The following is a 21,431-nucleotide window of genomic DNA, read 5'->3' on the forward strand; positions in this document are numbered from 1 at the left end:
TATTCTGTGCCCACTGCAGTGTACCCTTATAATAGCATTCAGGAATTCCTATGAAAAGTGGGGACAGCCAGTAGTAACCATATTTGTGTGATTTGTGTGTGTGTGTGTGTGTGTGTGTGTGTGTGTGACAACCTAAGCCTGCTTTTAAAATGATAATCATCTCACTAAAACCCTGAATCAACTATGTCCCAGAGGACCATAGAGAATAGTCAGATTTTTTGGTAAGCAACTCATACACTTCAGAGGGAAGGCAAGTTTCTATCTACTGACCTGTCATGAAGCAAGCTGTCTCTTTTTTAAAATGATTTAGAGGCAGCTGGCCTCCAGTCTGCTAGTCTGTTCATGTCTAACTTGGCTATTCATCATCAGAGTCAGGAATCTCTGCCCACTTCACATAGGTATGTATTTTTCTACTGGAAGATCTTTCTCCAGAAGTGAATGGGTTCAGGCCAAGGTCTCATCTTGCGAAACAGAGACAGAACTCAGCACTATTTATATCACAGTCAAACTGACTCTGTGTCATTGCTCATTTAACCTACTTGTCTTCCTATCTAAAGATGTTCTTTCCCTTCTGGCCTTCCTGCTAGCTGTGACATCACTCCAGGCAAACCTTAAGGAGAGGACATTTTTAAGGATTACTATATTTGATTCATCCTAGAAAAGTTTAACATCCTTGCTATTGGTATAGGCAGTGGTTATATACATTATCTTTTTTCTTCATTGCAGTACAAGTTAATCAGTCCAGTTCTGCTTATTACTGACTCATCTCTGGCTTCTTCTTTTGGAATTCTAGCCCTTTTGCTAAATGCTCTTATTTCATCTGGAAGTTTGCATAGACTTTAGTGTGGATGCTCCAGTAAAAATAGCTGTCTTCATTAACCTTTCTAACATGTGCCCAATATTGTGCTAACTGCTTTACATGAATGATTTCATTTAATTTTCAGAAAACTGTAAAGGGAAATAGATATTATTATCCCTATTTTAGACAGAGGAAACTAATGAGGAAAAGCTAAACAGCTTTTGAATTTCACATAGCTAGTATGTGGCACACTTGGGGCTTGGAGCCCAGATTTGTCGAATCCCCACACCCAAGGATGTTCCATTTATTACACTTTCAGTGAGTTTCTGTTGGTATTGTATTTTATTACTCGACGAGTAATATATTTTCATCTTCATTTTATTTTTTGTTTATAAAATGAATGCCTTTGTAGAATCTTCAAATATATAAAAGTTGGATTAAAAACAAAAGTCGCAGGAAGTGCTCCTTTCCTAATATTTTGCGTGTGTGTGTGTGTGTGTGTGTGTGTGTGTGTGTGTGTGTCAAAGGCACTTACAATAATGGACTATATCAGTATTCCACTAAGTTATGCTGCTATTTGCTCTCTAACACCAGAAAAGTCACAGAAAAGTTACTTATCTAGACTTCAGTTTATTTGTAAACTGATGGGGTTGAATTTATGAGTTCTTAATTCCTTTCCTTCTTTGATATTCTCTGATTTTTCTGATGCATACAGTATTTTTGCCTCACAAGGGGCTTGTAAAATACACCGGAGACAGCACCAGTAATAGGAAATTCTGTATCCACTGCTACTTAACTTTGTGCTTATTCAAATATCTCCATAGTGTCTCTCTCCAGAGATTCCAAGCACTTACTTAATTTAATATAGCCCTTTATAAAATGGGTCTTCTCTGCAAATCTCCACTTGAGGCATTTTTCTGGTACCCACACAATACATTCACTTTCACAAAGGCTTTATTTTTTCCCCTACGATTTTCCTGTTCATTTAGCTACAGCCAGAGGTAAAGCTAACAAATGTGTACATCTCTTCAGAGGAACCCAATTTACTAAATGTATTTTAATGGGTATGGGAGCCTGTAGAATACCCTCTGAGAAACAATGAGAAGAATTACTTCTTTAAATACAAAACAATGTAGTATATGTTTTCAGGTTGAATTTTAATATATATATATATATATATATATATATATATATATATATATACACACACATATAATATACATACATATAATATATACATATATACATATATATAATGTATGTATATATAATCTTTATGTATATTTATATTATATATTTTATGTATATAAACATACACACCCACATGCACAGTAGAGTGGACTCTGCTCCAGTTTGAAATTATTTAGCTGCCTCTCATGGACTTTCCAGGTTTCTCATCATAAATGGAACCCTATATATTGAATGATGGTAATGACAACCACTGAATCCTTTTCCCATTTTTTCCTTTTCTTTTTAAATTCCAGATTATAATTATGGAAGGAAGTGTAATTAGTAACTATCTGTATGGATTTGGGGTCCACAGTAATCTCATACAACCTCAGTCATCCATTCAACAACTGTTACATGTCTCCTACTGCTCACTTCTAAATCTCTGTGCCTAAATCAGCAAGGACACATAGGAGAAACTCAAACAAAATTAAATTAAGATACCAAGCACTGTGCTATAGGTAAGCAAAGTACTGAGCAAAACTAACAAGGGCCCAATCTTTACAGAGCTTACAGACCAGTAATTTTACCCTTAGGCATGTGCATGCATGCGTGCACACACACACACACACACACACACACACACACACACACACCTGTGATTGGAGCACTAAAATATACCCAACTTTAAAAGCTTATAATATGGAAAGCTCACTTCATTTAGTGAATACAATGAAACTACTTTGATGAATTGACTTTCTAAAATCTGAATAATTGACCATTAATTAAATGCAGTAGAGAAAAGGCATTTGTAACACAGGCAAAAATAAACAACAAAGAAACTAGGTGGGAGGAAACACAGGTAGTTCAAGGCCAAAAGAAAGGCAGTAGAAGGTAGTAATGGGAAGAACAGCAGATGAAGCAATAGGGAGAGGCAGGGATCAAGTCATATAGTACTTTGTAGTCCTTGTGCAAATTATTAAGCATTTCTCCTTTTGGCCAAAAATAATCTAGTCACTGAGTGGTTTCTAGCTGGATGAGGGAGGTAGGATAGGGGAGAGAAACAACAAAAATGTGATCAAATTTCTATATTGAAAATACTACATTGACTGCTCAATGGTGACTGTATGGAAAGAATGAAAGTTAAAAAGGCAATCATTGTAATCAAGGCAAAAGAAAAAAGTCAGTGATTTGATGTAGGGATCTGGCTATAGCAATAGAATCATTTGAAAAGATTGGGGGCTTAATCTAAGGTCTAAAAATTGCATTGTATTATACAGAGAGGTGAGAGGAAGATGTTAAGGAAGACTCCCAGGTGTCTGGTGGAGCATTCGGTTCAATGGTGGTGCCATTTTCTGCAGAAGGAAGATAGCCAGATGTTGAGTTTGAACATGAGTTCCTTATTCCATATAAGTTTATTATTCTATAGAAGTGTGACTATAAAAATGAATACCCATGGAGCCAAAAATATAAGGCTGAGTTGGAGACTTGGTGAACTTAGAAATCATCATGACATGGGTATGAATAAAATATAATAGGCATAGAGGAACAAAGAGGTACCATGACCAAACATGACACAACTGGATTCAATCTGGTTAGTTGAAGAGAGTGGCTAATAGAGAATATTTAGCAGGCAAAAGTGATGAAGACGTAGCGACCACAAAGATCTGAAGCAAGCTAGAGGGTGTTGTATCACAAAAAGCAAAGGAGAACAGTCTAAGACCATTATTGGTCAAGTAAATGAAGAGTTAAAGGAAATTGTAACCTTAATTGAACTATATCTGTTTATTTAACAAACAAGGAATAAAGTTGTATTTTGCAAATGGCATTTATGAAAATAGAAACGATGTGTATAGAAATCAATTTATATAGATGTTTAGCTTGGATGAAAGTTAAAATGTTTATAATTTATTGGGGAATAAAATATACTACACATAGTCTCAAATTATCATCACACAGATTATTTCTGCATTACAAAGAAAGAGACTTCCCTACTGGAAAGATATACCCATTCCATTCTAACCACGTGATCAAAATTAGCATCACTCTTCAAGGGACCAAATGAAATAGTATGCTTCCTCATACAGTAAGATATATAGAACATCCTCTATGTCATATTCTTGCTCAGAATGTTTAACCTGAATCTAATCTTGTGGAAACCGCCATAGAATTCAGGTTGAGAAACTTCCTTCATGGCACACGCCTTTCAAAACTCTTGATGTGATTAAAAGTAGAAAACATAGAAGAACTGTTCCAAATTAATAGAAACTAAAGAAATTGTATCAAAAATTCAATTTTGATGTGATCCTGAAAAACATAATCAGGTATAAAAAAATACATATTTTTGGCCAGTTGAATATAGTTAATATAGACTAAATTGAAATGCTGTATATGTGTCAGTTTTCTCAATTGTGATAATGCTCTTATGATTATTGCAGGATAATAGCCCTTTATTAAAAAATAAATGCTGAGGTATTTAGAGATGAAATGTGATATTCTGCAACTTACTGTTACAGCGGTAAATTGTATTTTTACCTTCTTCCTGCACACTTAATCTCCCTATTTCGAAGATTTTGTCTAGCATCCACCATCTGAAGAGCTTTCGTTAATAGTTCTTTTAGTGCAAATCTGCTGACAATATAATCTATGAATTTTTGTTTGTCTAAGGATAATTTGTATTTATTCTTCATTTATGAAAGATATTTTCACTGAGTATAGAATTGTGGGTAAACACATTTTTCTTACAGCCCTTTGTTTGTTTGTTGTTATTTGAGAGAGAGAGAGCATGAGTGGGGGAAAAGGGCAGAGGGAGAGAGAGAGAGAGAGAATCTTAAACAGTCTTCACACGGATCCCAGAGCCCAGCTCAATCCCACAACTCTGGGATCATGACCTGAACAGAAATCAAGAGTCGGATGGACACTCAACCAACTGAGCCACCCAGACACCCCTTTCAGCCTTTTGAAGATATCCTCCATTTTCCTCTAACCTACATGATTTCTGAGGGAAAGTGTGCAATTTTTGTACTTGTTTTTCTGTGTATATGTGTCATTTCTATGTTTGTTTTTAAGATTTTCTGTTTGTCTTGATATTTTCTGTTTGAGTATGACTCACTTAAATATTTTTAATCCTGATCATTATTCTTATTTCCCTGGTCTCACTTTCTTCTTGTGAAATTCTAATTACATACGAGTTAGACAGTTTGATATTGTCTAACAGCTCTTGAAGGCTCTTGTGCTTTCTTCACACATATTCTTTCTTTATGATTTAGGTTAGGGGTTGCTATTAACTTACCTTCAGTTTCACCTATTCTTTCCTTGAATGTGTCAAGTCTGCTGATGAGACTGTTGAAGGCTTTCTTTATCACTGTTTTTTGTTTCTAACATATCCAGTTGATTTTTTCCATGTCTGTATAAGTTATCCTGCTGATGTTGCATATGATCTGTGTTTTCCATTAGAGCTTTAACGTATTAATCATAGTTATTTTAAATTGTCCATTTGGTCACTCCAGTACCTGTGTCATATCCAATTCTGGTTCTGTTGATGGTTTTATTCCTTGGTAGTGTTATTTTTTCCTTGTCTTCCCATATGCTTTAAAACTTTTTGCTGAAAGCTGAACATCTTAGACTAAATAGTTTCTGTCCCTGGGACTGGGGGTGCTTTTACCTCTGGTAAGCCTCCAGTGTGGGAGTTTAAGTCTGTCTAGCCAAGAGAGGTACTGGGTTTAGATTTGCTTTAATTATCCTCAGTTGACCACTGGTTTTGACTTCTTTGGGGATAACTGTGTTTCGGGTGAGGATTGATTTGCCAGAGTTTTTTCTCGGTGTCTATTCCACTCTCCTCTTTGGGGTTCTCCTCTTTGAACTGCACCTCAGACGGAGTCTTTACACATGTTTTTGAAAGTCCCCAAGTTGTATCCCACTATTAGATGTCACTTGCCTCTCTTTCGCCTCAAGGTAAGTGGGAGGGACATTCTTGTTCTGACTAAGCTTCAGTTTTAGGCAAATACTATGTTCCTGGGTTTCAGGATATGGCTGTGTCAGTCTTCTTGCCCTCTTCCCAGATATAACTCTGGGAAAGATGTATTTGATTTGTTATGTTTACATTTCCGGTCTCCAGCTACAATGTGTTTTCACCACTTCCCTTCCCGAAGGCACTTCTCCCTGCAGTTTGAAGCTTTCCTTCCATAGATGGGGGCAAAGGATATGAATGGGGTTTTGGGCCTTTTTGCAGTGGCTGCTCTTCCCTCCCCTTGTCTTTACAATAAGGATTATACTACGACAATTTTTTGTGAGCTTCTGCTAAGGTCCAAAGAAGGAGCCTGCGACTGAGTGCAAAGTTCCCTTTTATCTCTGGCACCAAGAGTTTCTGTGGCGAGTGCTTGAAAGTGAGGGTGAATTTTTATTTTATCTGCAGCCACCAGGCCCATGCTCATCCTTACCAATTTGTTACGAAGGAAGGAAAAATGCTAGCTTACCATCACTCCTTTAGGCATGGTGTTCTTCATATCTGGAGCTAGTTTGTATTCTTGTGATCTCAGCTCTTATTGGTTCAAGCAAAGTTGGTTCAAAAAAGTGTTGGCATAATATTTTCAGCTTTGTGCATCCTTGGCAAAAATTGTTGGTTCCCTGCAACTGCCTTTCAAATGATTTAGGAAAAAAAAAGTAGGACACAGAGCATGCAAAGAAAAGAAAGGGGGAGTAAGAGACAAGAACTAGTGAATCTAGGAGAAGTAAATATGGATATTCAGAATACTTATCTTCCCATTTCTCTGTGTTGACACATAGAAAGTGGTTAGTTACCTTACCTGTAATTAAGACATAATCTGTTGACTGATAGGATTATGATATTTTTATTAGTCTCAACCAAAATGGGTGAATCATTTTCGTCATCCTAGTTGAAAATTGTCACCTAAGGTACTCCTGCAGCTAATTCTAGTTTAAAATAGACATTTACTAAGTATTTTACTTACTTCTGTCTCAGCATAGGTTTTTAACAGAGTTGAAATGGTTTTGCATAGATTTATCACTTACTGAGGAAGTCAGGTAACTGGAAAGAACATTAGATTTGGAACTAGAAAAGTAGGCTTAAGTACAAGCTTATTCATTTAATGAATATTTGTGGATATTTAACAATGTTCTGTTGAGTGTTTTGAAGGCTTGGAAGAGAACAGTCGCTCTGCTGCCAATAGTTCTTTGAACTTGCAAAAGTTACATCTTAACCTTGGTCTCCATCTCTATGAAGTATGGATGACAATACTTACCTCTCTTGTGAGGGTTAGATTCCCCAGTATATGCTAAACCATTTTGAGAATCATAAACAAATTACTCCAAAGCATGTTATTATAATTCTGTTCTAGTTGCTTATTTTTCTCCACTTGTTAGCATTATTCTTTTGACTCTTTCCTCTACATTTCTATAATGTCCTTGGCCTTTCTTTCTTACTTTATTTTATTATGACTGCTTACAATGTTATAGCCATTTACAACTTCATGTTAATCAAAACCATGAATTTCAGCCAAGGAAACAATCCCTGCCTAGTCTGTGACCTTTTTCCCTTTGATCCCAGCATCTGAAAGCTTTTTATACATTCTAATTCTCTTCCATTTTAATAGCTTTGTGAAGCAGTCCTATTTTCTTTGACTGATAAGATCATTGAAGGTGACCTGATTTTCTCCAGAGATGCACAATGAATAAAACACATTGCTGCACATAGTTGCTTACCCATACCCCCACAAAGCGGAGAAAAACTTGGGAGTTGCTATCTCTATATGGAGGTCATATTAGGAGGAACTTACTTCTCACATTGTTAATGAAATGTGCATCATGAAATCATGAGAGCTACTTTAGTTATTAGTCCAAATCTTTCTAGGTTTTTTTGAGATTTTTATCTTGTTTTCCATGTAAGAAATTGAATAACAACAGTTTTTAGAGCAAGAAATATAGAATTTATTTTTGTTTATTTTTTTAGGTGCTCTGACAATACAAACATCTAAACTTCTGGGCAATATCTTGTGGAGACACAAAGTTATATATACTTCTCAGCATTATGTGTATAGGTGTGTCTGTAAGTACTATGTTTATGTAGTTTTTAGTTTTCAAGGTGACTTATTTCCAGCTAAGTGTGTGTCTTGCACACAAGGTACTTACCCTTGTGATTTGTTTTTGCCATGTTAATGATTCATGGCTTAAACAGCCACGTTGTTCATGAGTGTGGAAAATTGATATTTGAGAGCATTTTATTCTGCTCAGTTGGACTTATTCTTTATAAAGAATCCAAATAGTAATAACATTTACAAAAGACTACTGAATATTCAGCATATACCTATTGCACACCCCGTAGCAAAACACTGTCTCTGTCCACTATCAGCCTTCGCCTCTGTCAACCCCACTGACATCACACCTGTCACCACAGCAGTCACCCAAGCACATCTTTTCCTTCTGTTTCTCAAAGATTTATATTTCCGAAGCACTCTGTGTATATTGAATGATTTCAAGACCTTTTGATATTCACCGATTAATATCACTTTAATTATTTCCAGCCACTCTTCTAAGCCTTTTGTTTAGGAATGGTAGACAAATCTACTCAACGTTTTATCCAAGTATCCCAGAGAGACAAATAACACTGGCTTAGCATTCCTGTGCATCAACTTCTAATGATTATATTTTCCTTATCAGCGTTGGAGTGTGAAGATAAGCATCTTCCTTCTCCAGTTTTCAGGCAGGTACTCCAGTTAACAGACCTTCCATATAGTTTGTTTTCTCAGTCCTAGAAACATGTGCTTCAGGGCACACTGCTCTCTGAAGTCATTGTAGAACTATAGTTACTCAGTAGTTCATTTCCAGCAAGTCCTGTTGATGTTATTTTTTTTTAATTCAAAATTGTGTCATCGTCCTGAGCAAGGATCAGATATGTAGTTACAATAAGTATTCTCTTAGTTTAAAGCATAAAATTAATTTGTATTCTGTGTTAAAAATGAAGATAAGTACTCACCCATCTCCTTTTGCCATTTTCTCTACCTTTTTTTGTTTTGTTTTTGTTTTTAACCTCAAAAGTGTAACTCTTATACAAAGTATGCATATATTTATATCATTTATCACACATTTCATATGGGCAAAGGAACAGAAAATTGATGAAACATGCCTGAATGCTTGTGGCTTAAAATTATATTTCAGTTCCAGCTATAAAAGTGTAATCCAATTGAAATGTTTATCATGCATCTGTGAATATTTTTTCTTGCATATGTAATGGTGTTGCATGGACAATTTAATTTCTTTCTTTAAAAGTAATCCTAGAAAAATTCACTCTATAGCTTTTTCAAAAGATAAAACTAAAGATCAGCTCTATAGGAGTCCAAGTTAAACACATACAATGTATTATCTCAAATAATTATTTCATTTTTATTTTATCATTCACTTAACTTACTGAAAAACACTGGTGCAATTTTCACAGGCATGGTCTTTTTTTGGTCCTTCTTGTGTGGGTTAGAGTTGTGAATTTTAAAAAGGACAAGATGAAATATTCTATATACATAGGCACGGAATTTAAAAGGCAACATACAATGTTTCTAAGTTAATATTGAAATTTACAGTTCTCAGAGAAACAATCATTCTAATACTGAGATGATCATTGAAAAAAGTTAATGTAGTGAAGAAAAATCAAACTAGAGAAGGTAAAGAAAGTGAGTCTAAAGATACAAGGTGGCAAATTCTATTAAAAGACAGTTCCGGGGCGCCTGGGTGGCGCAGTCGGTTAAGCGTCCGACTTCAGCCAGGTCACGATCTCGCGGTCCGCGAGTTCGAGCCCCACGTCGGGCTCTGGGCTGATGGCTCAGAGCCTGGAGCCTGTTTCCGATTCTGTGTCTCCCTCTCTCTCTGCCCCTCCCCCGTTCATGCTCTGTCTCTCTCTGTCCCAAAAATAAATAAACGTTGAAAAAAAAAAAAAAATTAAAAAAAAAAAAAAAAAAAGACAGTTCCATTTATTCAAAGAGAAACCATGGCTTAATACCTATTATTAGTCAATTAGTAATTTTAAGTGCATTTAAAATATTAATGAAAATACATTTAAAAAGAAGTAGGTTGATCAAATGGTGGCGTAAGCAGGTTCTTGGCCAAGGCCATATCTTTTCCTTCAACATTAGTTAAGTACCAAAATGTCTCACTAGGGCCAGTATTCTACTGATCACATAGTATACAACTGGATTTCATATATTTATAATCCTCAGTGTCCCTTATTTTCTAGGCATTGTAGACACATTTTCATATAAATTTTCCTTTTCTAATAAGTAAGAGTACCTCTTGGAATCAAAACCCCAATTCTGTTTCTGGCAACCTATAAAGAGAACTGATATCTTGGGGTATCTGAGTGGCTCAGTCGGTGAGTGTTGGGACTCTCGATTTCAGTCCAGATCATGATTCCGGGGACTAGGATTCAAGTCTCGTGTCAGGCTTCCCACTGATCATGGGGCCTGCTTGAGATTCCCTCTTTCTGTCTCTGTCTCTGTCTCTGTCTCTGTCTCTCTCTCTCTCCTGCTCACTTGCTCTCTCCCTAAAATAATATTTAAAAAACATGTTTTAAATGAATCCATAAAAAAAAAGAAAACTGGTATCTGAATCACTATATTGATTTTTCTGTTGCTACAGAATAATAGTACCGTGAATTTGGTGGCTTAAAACAACATGCACTTATTCTGTCACAGTTTTTGTGGGTCACTATTCTGGGCACTGCTCATCTGGGTTCTGTGCTTCAAGATCTCATATGAAAGTGGTACTCAAGGTATCAACCATGACTGGGCTTTTATCTGCAGACTCAACTGGGAAAGGATCTGCTTTTGAACCCTTAAGGTTGTTGGCAGACTCAGTCCCTTGAGTTTTGCTGGATTGAGGACCTCATCTCTTAACAGGTTGTGGCCCAGAGGCTGCCCTCAGTTAGTTCCCGCATGGCCCTCTCCACATAGATGCTTACTTTGTTAAAGTATGCAAGTTAATTACCCAATAGGGACATTCTTCTAGCAAGATGGAAGTTACAGTCTTATGTAACTCATCATGGATAGGATACTCCATCCCCTCTGCTTTTTTCTCTTGATTAGAAGTAGGTCACTGGGCTCATACACACTGAATGGCAGGGAACTAGAAAAGGGTGTGAATATGGAGGAAAGGTCACTGGGGATCACACTATACTTATTCTATTCCACAATCGGCAGTTGGACAATTTTGCCAAGTGATTATTATAGAAGTACAATAGAAGAAATAGCATGTGTCACTGAAATCTAGGTGACCTGGAAATTTCAGAGAAGATAATGCTCTGACAGCAGGTGGGAAAGTTTCATTATTAATTATTTACTGTGGCGGGTACCAAAAATTCTAATAATGTTTCATTGAGAAGAATGTGCTTTGAGTTTAGTGATATTACAAAGATACTTTCCTTTAATGTAATGGTGAATGTTTGTCCATGAAGCCAGGTGTTTATTTTTTTGTTAATGTCATATCTGAAGGACACAAACTCATGTTATAATAATAATAATAATAATAATAATAATAATAACAATAATAATAATAAGCCCAAATTTGGAACTAGTTATACTACAGTACCGTAATATACTGGTTTCACTGGAATATAAGGATAACTTTCCTAATGAACATTTGAAAATAAGTAATAGTTATTTCAGTGGTCCTAAGATATGATTCAAACAGATAACTGCACACTACATGTGAGTTACATAGCCTAGGAATTAAGTATCTATGTGGACATCAAGTTTATGAAATGATGTAGAACATTGTCAATCTTGGTATTTTTCACTTGAAGTTCAAGTTAGGAAATAATATGAGACTGTCAAGTTCATAGTATTATATAAGAATATGTTGTTTGTGTTTATAGAATTAGGAACAACTAGTGCTATTTTAGCATTACATTAATATACTTATTATGTAAATTAGAGCAATTAAGTAGCTTTACTAGGAATGGTTAAAAGTTGTATGTACACTTGAAATTTCTTCATGGCGTTACAAGGAGTTAGACAGTAAAGAATCATTCCTAAAATTTGTGGAATAATCATTGCTTGTTAAATCTTTATCTAATAAGGAACTTCACATGGTTCACTAGTTGATAGAACCAGTCCTGTGGGATACAGGGACCTCAAAATCCCTTCTGCTTAAAATTGTTGCATTTAAGAAGCTTATCCATGATTTCTTGTTTAATTTTATATTTATTTGCTGTAGTTTTTACACTTAGAGACTCTTCTTTTCCACAATGAAAATCATTTGTTTAAAAAGAATGTTATTTAGAACATGTGAGGAGAAAAAGAACAAAAAAATACAAATCACTTACTTTGGTATCAAGAAGAGCTTTGATTGCTTAAACAATCTGAAAGGAAGTCAGGAACCCCTAGGGGTTCTCAATGCACATTTTGATAACCACTTCATTAGAATAAAACCACAAAAGTATAAAATTCTCAGCCTATGTTTTGTATTGTTAAAGGCCAGTTAAAATGCTAATATATCCAATCCTGGCTTATAGCCAGCTTCTGTAAACAGAGTTCATGATAGAAATGAGTTAGTGCATGTAAAGCACTTACAACAGACACAATAAATATAATCTGTTAGAAAAGCTATATATAGCATAGTAATTAAAAGCACGGACTGAAGACTGCATTGATTCAAATCCTTGCTCTGCTGCTCTATAAACTTGAATTACTTATCTCTGTATCTCACTGTTCTTATTTGAAACATTAAAATATTAATAATGACATCTCATGAAGTTTTATGAGGATTATATAAATTAAGAAAATAGTGACTTGCATAGATTAGGAGCTATGTCCTATTTTTTTTCCTTACTGGTTTTTTTAGTTCTTAGAGATGTAATATTATCAATAAATTTTAGGCCTTTGTTATTTTCATTCATTTAACAAATATTAATTGATTAATCTACCAGCTTCAAAGCACTGTCCCAAATAATATGGGGAATATAAAAGGGAGTAAGATGATTTTTGTGATGGAAGTATTTATTGTTTAATATAGAAGATAGATACATATATATATGTATATGTATATATATATACATATATATACATATACATATATATATGTTAGTATATTGTAGAAAATGAAAGAGATGACAAGATACCAAACTTGCCAAAATAAAAAGGAGTTTTTTCTGTGTATTTGTGGAAGAAATCATTTTGAGCCACATCCAGATGGGTGTCAGAATTGAGCCACAAAGATGGTTGATGTTACTGAAGGCTTACCTATAATTTCAAAAGAGATTTGCAAATCTATGTTTATATGTGAAAATGTTTCATACCTTCAGACCTTCTTGTGAATACAAACCCAGTTTTTACAGATAGTTTCACAAATTCCACCTACTCTACCAGAATTACTTCGGAAGGAAAATGACCTTCATTTTGATCATTTTGGGAAACTTTCACAAAGACATCTTTAATTTAGAATGACCAAAATATTGAGTCTTATGGCATGACCGGCAAAATAAAATACAAATGCAAGTCATGTAGCCACTCTGCTTTACACTTAGGTGTTGTTTTTTTTTTTTTTTAATATTTCCTGTGAGTTAGGGCTCTTTCATCTTTCATTTAGAGCATGAAATGCTAAATTGGTGCCTCTTAACTCCTAATTTAGCTTCCTGAGTGGAAAAGACAACCTGAACATGGCTGCAGCAAGAAGCACTGTGCAGTCTCGCTGGCCGTAGACCTTTTATAGCGTGGAGCTGCTTTAGCAATGGCTAAATGTCTGCCACACTCAGTAGCCTTTCTGAAGCCATTCAATCTAGTCTTCTTTTTTAAATAAAGGAGAGGGGAAAAGAGGTGTATGATAAACTGCCCCTTTCAGTATGATTTCTCCGGCCTACCCTGTTCAAATACACATATAAAAGAAATCTTGTCATATACAAAGGTCTGTTTCATGTTGCCTAGGAGAAAAAGAAGTTGAAGAGTGAAACCAATCAAGGGAGATGAAGAGGCAAACCCAGTGTGTCCTCATAAATGCCCCAGTGGGAGGTTCACCTATTTTATCCACATAGAATGACTTGCAAAAGGCTTTGTTGTTTTTACAATTCTTAGACTTCCCCATTGATCAATTTCAATGGTGGATTTCCTCCCTAAGTAAACACCTTCCATAGGGAGCTATGCAAGCTCCAAAAGCTGCCCGATGTCTAATGAAGTACTTTTTTTGGTAGCTGACATCAGTTCTTTCCATACATACAATTTTTTTTTCTTTTTCTTTCCTACCTTTTCACACTTTGCTTTACATTTCTTTGAGTTGTGGAAGCCAATGGAGATGAAATAATTAAAGTTGGTGGTTGTTGTACAAAAGTCCTTCATATACACAATTTTCATTTGGATCTTTTATAGAAAATATAGTATGTTTATATACACAGTTATAGGCCATGGTGTCAGGCTACAATGGCTGCATTTCCCCATGTTAAGTCCTCATGTTATTCCCCAACTGTAGCTCAATACTTTCTCTCCTGTAGCCCAGCAGGTGCCTGGTTTTACCTTTGGTCCTGTAGTTTTCATGGAGACAGCAGTAGAGAAGGTGGAATGGTCTGGAGATTGACAGTAGGGATACAGTATTGCCCGTACTCAGGATTGGTTGCATTATTTGTGAGGCCAAGGTAGAAATGAAAATGCAGGGTTCCTTGTTCATAAGTTATAAATGTGGGATCCTTATAAGCATGGGGCCCTGTGCAGCTGTTATACCACTCCCTGACCACCTGGATAACAAAGATCCCATGTATGGCTGTTCTTTGGAACACAAAGTCTGCACGGTTGGGGAAGGTAGCCTATCTCTGACTCCCTGAGCTCCCTATGGTGATTCTTACCTCAGTTCTCCCAGCAGTTTCCCAAATAAGAGCCCCACACTGTATCACTCCCTTGAGTGGACAACTCTTACCTCTGTTGGATCCCACTCCCACTAACCTTGCTATCTCTTCTTCTTCATCTTCCTCTACAAGAGCTCATTTATCCACCATCAGTCTATTCCCCACACCACACAAACACAAACACACACACACACACACACACACACACACACACACACTCACACACACGTCCTAATAATGACCCAATAAGCCAAAGTGAATAATCAAAGAACCATCAATAGCAACTGAAAAATAGTACCCCCCACCTCAAGGATAGAAAAGAGGCAGTCTTCATGAACTCAGTGGCTGGTACATACTCTCAGAACTGGAGGGCAATATTTGCATCTATTCATCTTTATCTTTTCTTTTTCCCTAGAAGAGACTGAAAGAATTCTTACAAGATACCACTTTTTATAAACTACCTCCCCCAAAATGAGATTTTATGTAAAAAATATTGATGATCGTTAAATTACTGTTTATGGGATTAGCAAGAATTTTATCCCTTTGGAATCTATAGGAAGTGATAATATAATAACATTTTAAAAGTTTACATTTGCTAATATTCGAAAAAATTTAAGGTGCACCTGGGTGGCTCAGTCAGTTGAGCGTCTGACTTCAGCTCAGGTCATGATCTCATGGTCTGTGAATTCGAGCCCCACATCGGGCTCTGTGCTGACAGCTCAGAGCCTGGAGCCTGCTTTGGATTCTGTGTCTCCCTCTCTCTCTTCCCCTCCCCACTCATGCTCTGTCTCTCTCTCTGTCAAAAATAAATAAACATTAAAATTAAAAAACATAAAATAAAAAATTTTAAAGATTACTAGATCTACAGAATTAGCCACCCAGTGTACATTCAACTTTTTTATGGTCTCTGAGGACTGGATTTTGGTTAAAAAACAAAAACAAATCAATTGCGGTTTTTAAAATGCTTTCTATTTCAATGAATCCAAAAATGAAAACTGAGAAATGACTATTCCTTGTAATACTAAAAATTAACTTTTCTTATAACCAAGATAAATAACGGTCACAAATACAGTTAAAATTCACAATTTAAATTTAGGAGAAAGGAATGTTTAGTTATCTCCTAGAGAACAATAGGCTTCTTTCTAAGCCTCTGTAGAAAATTATTATGTGAAATTATTACCAATGCTTTTCTATTAGGAAGCTCAATTCAATTTTATCTTATGGGCTCAATTCCCTGGTGTTTAGGTATAAGGTAGTTTTGTTTTTGTTTTTGTTTTTGTTTTCCGTGCACATGTGTGATTGCATATCTGTCTAAAATAGGCTTGAGTTACTTCACTCAACTGATACCACAAATCTGGCAGGACCTTCACCTTTAGCATGCAGATCTCCATCTTTAATGTGGGAAGAGGCTGAAAAAGGCATTCACTGAAAAAACCAAGACTCAGCATGGGTTGACTGTCATCTAGCTTGGTGTAGCTAGAATTTATTATGCTACCTTATGATTTCACAACAGCCTTGTGGCCCGAGTTTATGATTTTTCATGTCATAAGAAACAAAATGTACCCGAATCGCTGTCTCCTATGAACACTTTCCCCACCTCCCCTAACACATACACTCACACAACCTCGTTTCTAAACACCCTTCACTGCTGTTATCACTGTCTACCTTATTTTGTATAACAAATGTAGAGGCATCATCACATTTGCTAACCTGTAAGTCCTTTGGTTTCATCCAGTTTATTTCTGCATCCCTGAAAGTACCTACCACACTGACTTGCCCATTCTGGGCACACTTAGTAAGTATCTGTTTAATGAATAGACATATAAAATAATCTAATTAACAATTTTTGGCTGTTAGGGCCAGGAAATTCAGATTATCTACACCTGAACTGATGATACATTGTCTTCCCCATGTTAACTCCAATCATTTAGCTGTGAATTCCCACATTTAGTACTGACTGCAATGAGAATTCCTTGATGGCTACATTTGAACTCAATGGGAAAGAATTCTGTGATCGAATACTAATGTCTACCAAGCCAACAGAATAAAAAGGAGGCTGCTACCTTTGTTGTAAATTAAAACCCAAGATGTGTTCTACCCCTCATTCTACTGATAAATTAGGCTTGAGTGTTAACATATTCTGTTATATGTCACACAGTCAGTGGCAAAATTATGATACAAACTCAGACCTTCAAACTCTTCACTATATTACGTCTCTTCTCACACTATGCTGACTCTTTGTCTCTTCCATTGAGACTATCTTACTTTTTCCATCATAGGTACTTTTATCCTTGAAGGATTACAAACAGCCTCTGAGAACACACATAGATGAGTTGTTTGTTAGGTTATGGATCATTAAATAAAAAGTTTAAAATGCTAATATAGTACTGAGAATATGGGGAAAAATCAATGCATATTTTTGAATATTATTTCTTTTTTTTTTTTTTAATTTTTTTTTTCAACGTTTATTTATTTTTGGGACAGAGAGAGACAGAGCATGAACGGGGGAGGGGCAGAGAGAGAGGGAGACACAGAAGTGGAAATAGGCTCCAGGCTCTGAGCCATCAGCCCAGAGCCCGACGCGGGGCTTGAACTCACGGACCGCGAGATCGTGACCTGGCTGAAGTCGGACGCTTAACCGACTGAGCCACCCAGGCGCCCCGAATATTATTTCTTTAATGTCACTCTTCTTCTGGTTGCTATATTTGTGAAGTCGCCTTCCAATTGGGGCCTCTATTTTCTCATGATCTCTATGGTTCGCTTTACAAATATGTGATTTTCCAATGCAGTTTAGTCTCTTACATAAAATACAGCAAGCATATAGTTAGTGCTGTATTTGCTCAATTTTAGTTATATATGAAGGAATAAACCCTGCAAACCTCAGATTTAAATCATTATTCAGTCTTCCCACCACACTCATTTTGAAAAGTCAAAGTATAATTAATATTCAATAAAATACAATGATCTTGAGTGTTCAGTTCAATGAGTTTTAATAATTGTACTCACCATCAAACCACCACTTAAAACAAGATACAAAACATTTGTATTGGCCCAGGGAATTTCTCATGTCTTTTTTCAATTAAAAAAAAATAGAATGCCTCAAAAACCTATGTCATCCTTATGTAAGCTCTATGATAATTTTGTCTGTGTCAGGCCAATTTTACTTCATTCTATCAAAGTGGGCACTACCCCCTGCATTTCTTATTACCTCCCCTACTCCCTCAGTTCCAGCAGAAACTATTAGAAAAGAGAAAAGAAAATTTCATCAGAAATACTCTTAAGCCAGTTTAAAATCAACAAACTCTTGGTGAATATAACCCCCCAGGCTGTTTAAAGGTAGAAATCTCTGTTTTATAAGATGTCTTTATAACATCATTGATATTTTAGAAGGAGAAGACAGGAAATCTCTGGGAGGAATCGTCGTACCCAAACAGAGCATCATAGAGTTGTAGTTGTTATGTTTCTGTCTCATTCTCAGCTCTGTGGAGTTAGAAATTAGGTTTTCTTAGCACAGAGTTGATCAGGTCTTTATGAATAAACACTTGCTGAGAAAATATATAAGATACTTATATGTAAATCATAAAATAATCATTTATATTAATATATCAATATATTAATAATAGATTATAATAGATTGTTCTAGTTTTTATTTTGTAGAATATTTACATCCATTATCCAAGGTACTCCATTCTAGTCTTTCTCCACTTGTATTTCATTAACACCTTCCTGATAACACAAAGGAGCCCTCTGAGTGTTCCACCCATAATGTTTTAATACTCTATATACTGTATACCTGTACCTACCCTCTGCACTCCCTCATCCAATTTTTACTTCCTTGGAGTTGATATTGATACCGTTGAGAATGTATGCCCTATTCCTTTTCCTTTCTACCTGGGTCTGTAAATTATTGTATTAATCATGGCTTCTTCTTTTCTGTATGTCTGATACTTTACTGTCTTGAGCGTTTCTGACCCTGGTGAGCCTGCCCCTCCCAAGGCTAACCAATTCCTACGGATATTAAAGGACTCACCTTTGAGTGGGCTTTCATGTGTGGACTAACCAATCCAGTCCCCATAAATCCAACCACCTCCTTTACTGGGCTCTTAAACTTTGGTCATATTCTCCTGCCCTAATCACTCCAGGGCCAGGTCCCAAACAATTAGGGACAGTCCCTATACCCCAGAGACTGATGAAATTATTCAAACTAGTCTCCCCTAAGCCTTCTTGATGTTTTGCCTCTTCCTTCACTCTTGCGCCCCGATTAACCTTGGTGCTCCCCTGTATGGCCTTGCATGATGTGGCATGTCCTCCTTCTTGGGAACTGTAATAAGCAGTCTTTTCACTGGCAGTCATTTCCCAATCAGTTGTCCTCCCTATGTCTAAATAATAACAAAAAAACACATTTTAAAACAATTATGTATCAGGAAGTTGGTTGGCCAGCATGACATATGGATAGTCTTGAGGGATATTTGTTAGAGTGATTGTCAAAGCCTTGTAAATTTTCCCTGTCCCTTACAAAGTACCATCCCTTACAACATTCTCTATATTGGTGGGGAGTAATGTCTGATCTTAGCAATCAGACTCCTGAGTTCAAACCTTAACTTTGCTACTTCTCACTTGTGTGATCTTGAACCTCATGGGTTAGCTATGAGTATTAAACAATATGTGTAATGCCCTGCCAAGGTTAGGAATTCCCAAGACCACCTTCACTTCTAATCTTAACTGCAAGTTCTTAAAATCCTCAAGATCACCTTCAAACTTGATAATTCCCTTGAGGGATGCAGAGAATTCCACAAAGCTCTCATACTGACTGTTATGGCTTGTTACAATGAAATGATACAGATTCAAAGAGAGAGGCGCTTAGAGCAGAGTCCAGGCAAGTCCCATGCACAGGGCTTCCAGCTGTACTCTCCTAGTACATGCGCAGATAGTGCTTACTTCTCCCAGGAAAGATGCATGGCAATACACAGGGAAACTCACTTGAGCCTTTATGTTGCTTTTTTGTTTTTGAGGCTGTTTTTCATGCTTAATCATGCAGATTTGGTTGATTGTTCTTGTGGCTTACCTTAGGCTCAAGCCATTCCAGAGGTCAGTCTGATACCACAAAGCCTACGCTTCCCCTTACCTTTCACACACTGCACCACAAATCTTGTTACTGTAGACTATGCAGTGTAGCCCCAACCACCCACCGTAAATCACATTGTTGGCGTTGACAATGTGGAGTGGCCCAATGCCCCAGGAAAACAGATGCTCTTTTCACATACATTATTATGACTTCCCAAGAGTTAAGGATTACATTTTAGGGCAAAAAGCAAACATTCTTTTGGGCAAGTTTAATTTTTTACTAAGCACTTAAACTAGTTGCCACACCCATTACATGCCTAATCAGCATTAGTATTGTTATTGTCTTAGTTGTCAGGGTAAAATCTCCCCTGCCTGAAGAGTACTATAAAAACACTGCCAAATGCTTACTCTTTCTGCTTTTCTTCTCTGGACACGTTTATGTTGTTAATGCGCTTTTTATTTATTTATGGTAACATTTACCTGGTTAAGACTTCTAGCCTTTGGTTAGACCCACCTTAGTTCTGTCTTCTTAAGAGTTTACCCCTTAAATAACCCTGGGTATTCCCAGATCTTTTCAGGTACATTTATAGACAACTCCTGGGGCTATTTTGATAGATAGTAGATCTTCATTCATTATATTTTGGATCTTACTATTCTCACCTATAGTGTAATCTTATTTCTACACTGTTAGTGTAATCTTGTTCTACATTTCTACACATCCCTTTAACTTCTATATTCTACATAAGAACCTATACACATTATTTCAGCAGCCAAAGAAGTTTGTTTTCTTTTGTTTTGTTTTAAGGAGGCAGCATTAAAGGCTTGCACAAAACTCAGCGGCAAGTAATTCCTTTTTTCCCATCCTGGAAAGGTGCTGTCTTTGTCATAAAACAAAAAGACACATAAAAGGTTACCTTCTTATTGCCCCATCTCATTATTGTTGATGCAAAACTCCAAATTAATTTGCTTGTAGTTATGGAAATATCTCCTTTAACCTTGGCGACACGATCTGAAAGAATTTGTTTTAGCAATGGGCATTGCTTAACAGCTTTTGGCATTTGCTCAGGCTGAACAGTCATCCAGAGAACATGTATCTTCTTTCTTTCTTTAGTATAGTGATCGCTGCAGATTATTTCATGAAATACGGTGCAGAAAGCCTTTACCGTGGTGGCCCGTGTAAAGGCACGATTGTTCTGATTAGCACTAGGGGCTCTGTAATTAGGTATCCGAGTCTACCCTGGAACCTGGCTCTTTATGACCTCAGACAAATAGCTTAACTGCTCTGCTCAAAAAGGGGTGGTAGTAATAATCACTTTCTTCTTTTCAGATCCAGGAGGAGACAGCGTTTTTTATGTTTATTTGGGTTTTTTTTTTTTCTATTTTGTTTTGTGTTGTGTGCTCTGCCCCTAAAAGTGACTGGCACAGAAGAAGCAATAAATGATTCTTAATGAATGAAAGGTTGTGATGAACGTAAAGTGACATCAGGCCTGCAAAGCCCTCAAACCAGGACCTGGCTCACACAAAGCTCTACGTAGATATTCATTTGAAAAACATACAATGAAAACAAAAACA

General features: G+C 36.4%; 1 protein-coding gene and 1 long non-coding RNA gene across 2 annotated transcripts in view; one reads left to right on the plus strand and one right to left on the minus strand.

Moving 5' to 3' along the window:
• The window catches only part of CNTN6 (contactin 6), a 284,097-nt gene that overhangs the window by 72,005 nt on the left and 190,661 nt on the right, over positions 1–21,431 (plus strand). Inside the window, 1 exon segment of the mRNA XM_045493582.1 lies at positions 7,935–8,030. Within this exon segment, the coding sequence (XP_045349538.1) occupies positions 7,935–8,030 (96 nt within the window).
• LOC123605904 lies at positions 17,458–21,056 on the minus strand. Its single transcript, XR_006715987.1, has 2 exons — positions 20,774–21,056; positions 17,458–18,275 (listed from the first exon to the last, which is right to left on the minus strand). It is a non-coding gene; the product is annotated as an uncharacterized LOC123605904 (long non-coding RNA).

The sequence above is a fragment of the Leopardus geoffroyi genome, chromosome A2 (genome assembly GCF_018350155.1).
Source record: "Leopardus geoffroyi isolate Oge1 chromosome A2, O.geoffroyi_Oge1_pat1.0, whole genome shotgun sequence".
In the NCBI taxonomy this organism is placed as follows: Eukaryota; Metazoa; Chordata; class Mammalia; order Carnivora; family Felidae; genus Leopardus; species Leopardus geoffroyi.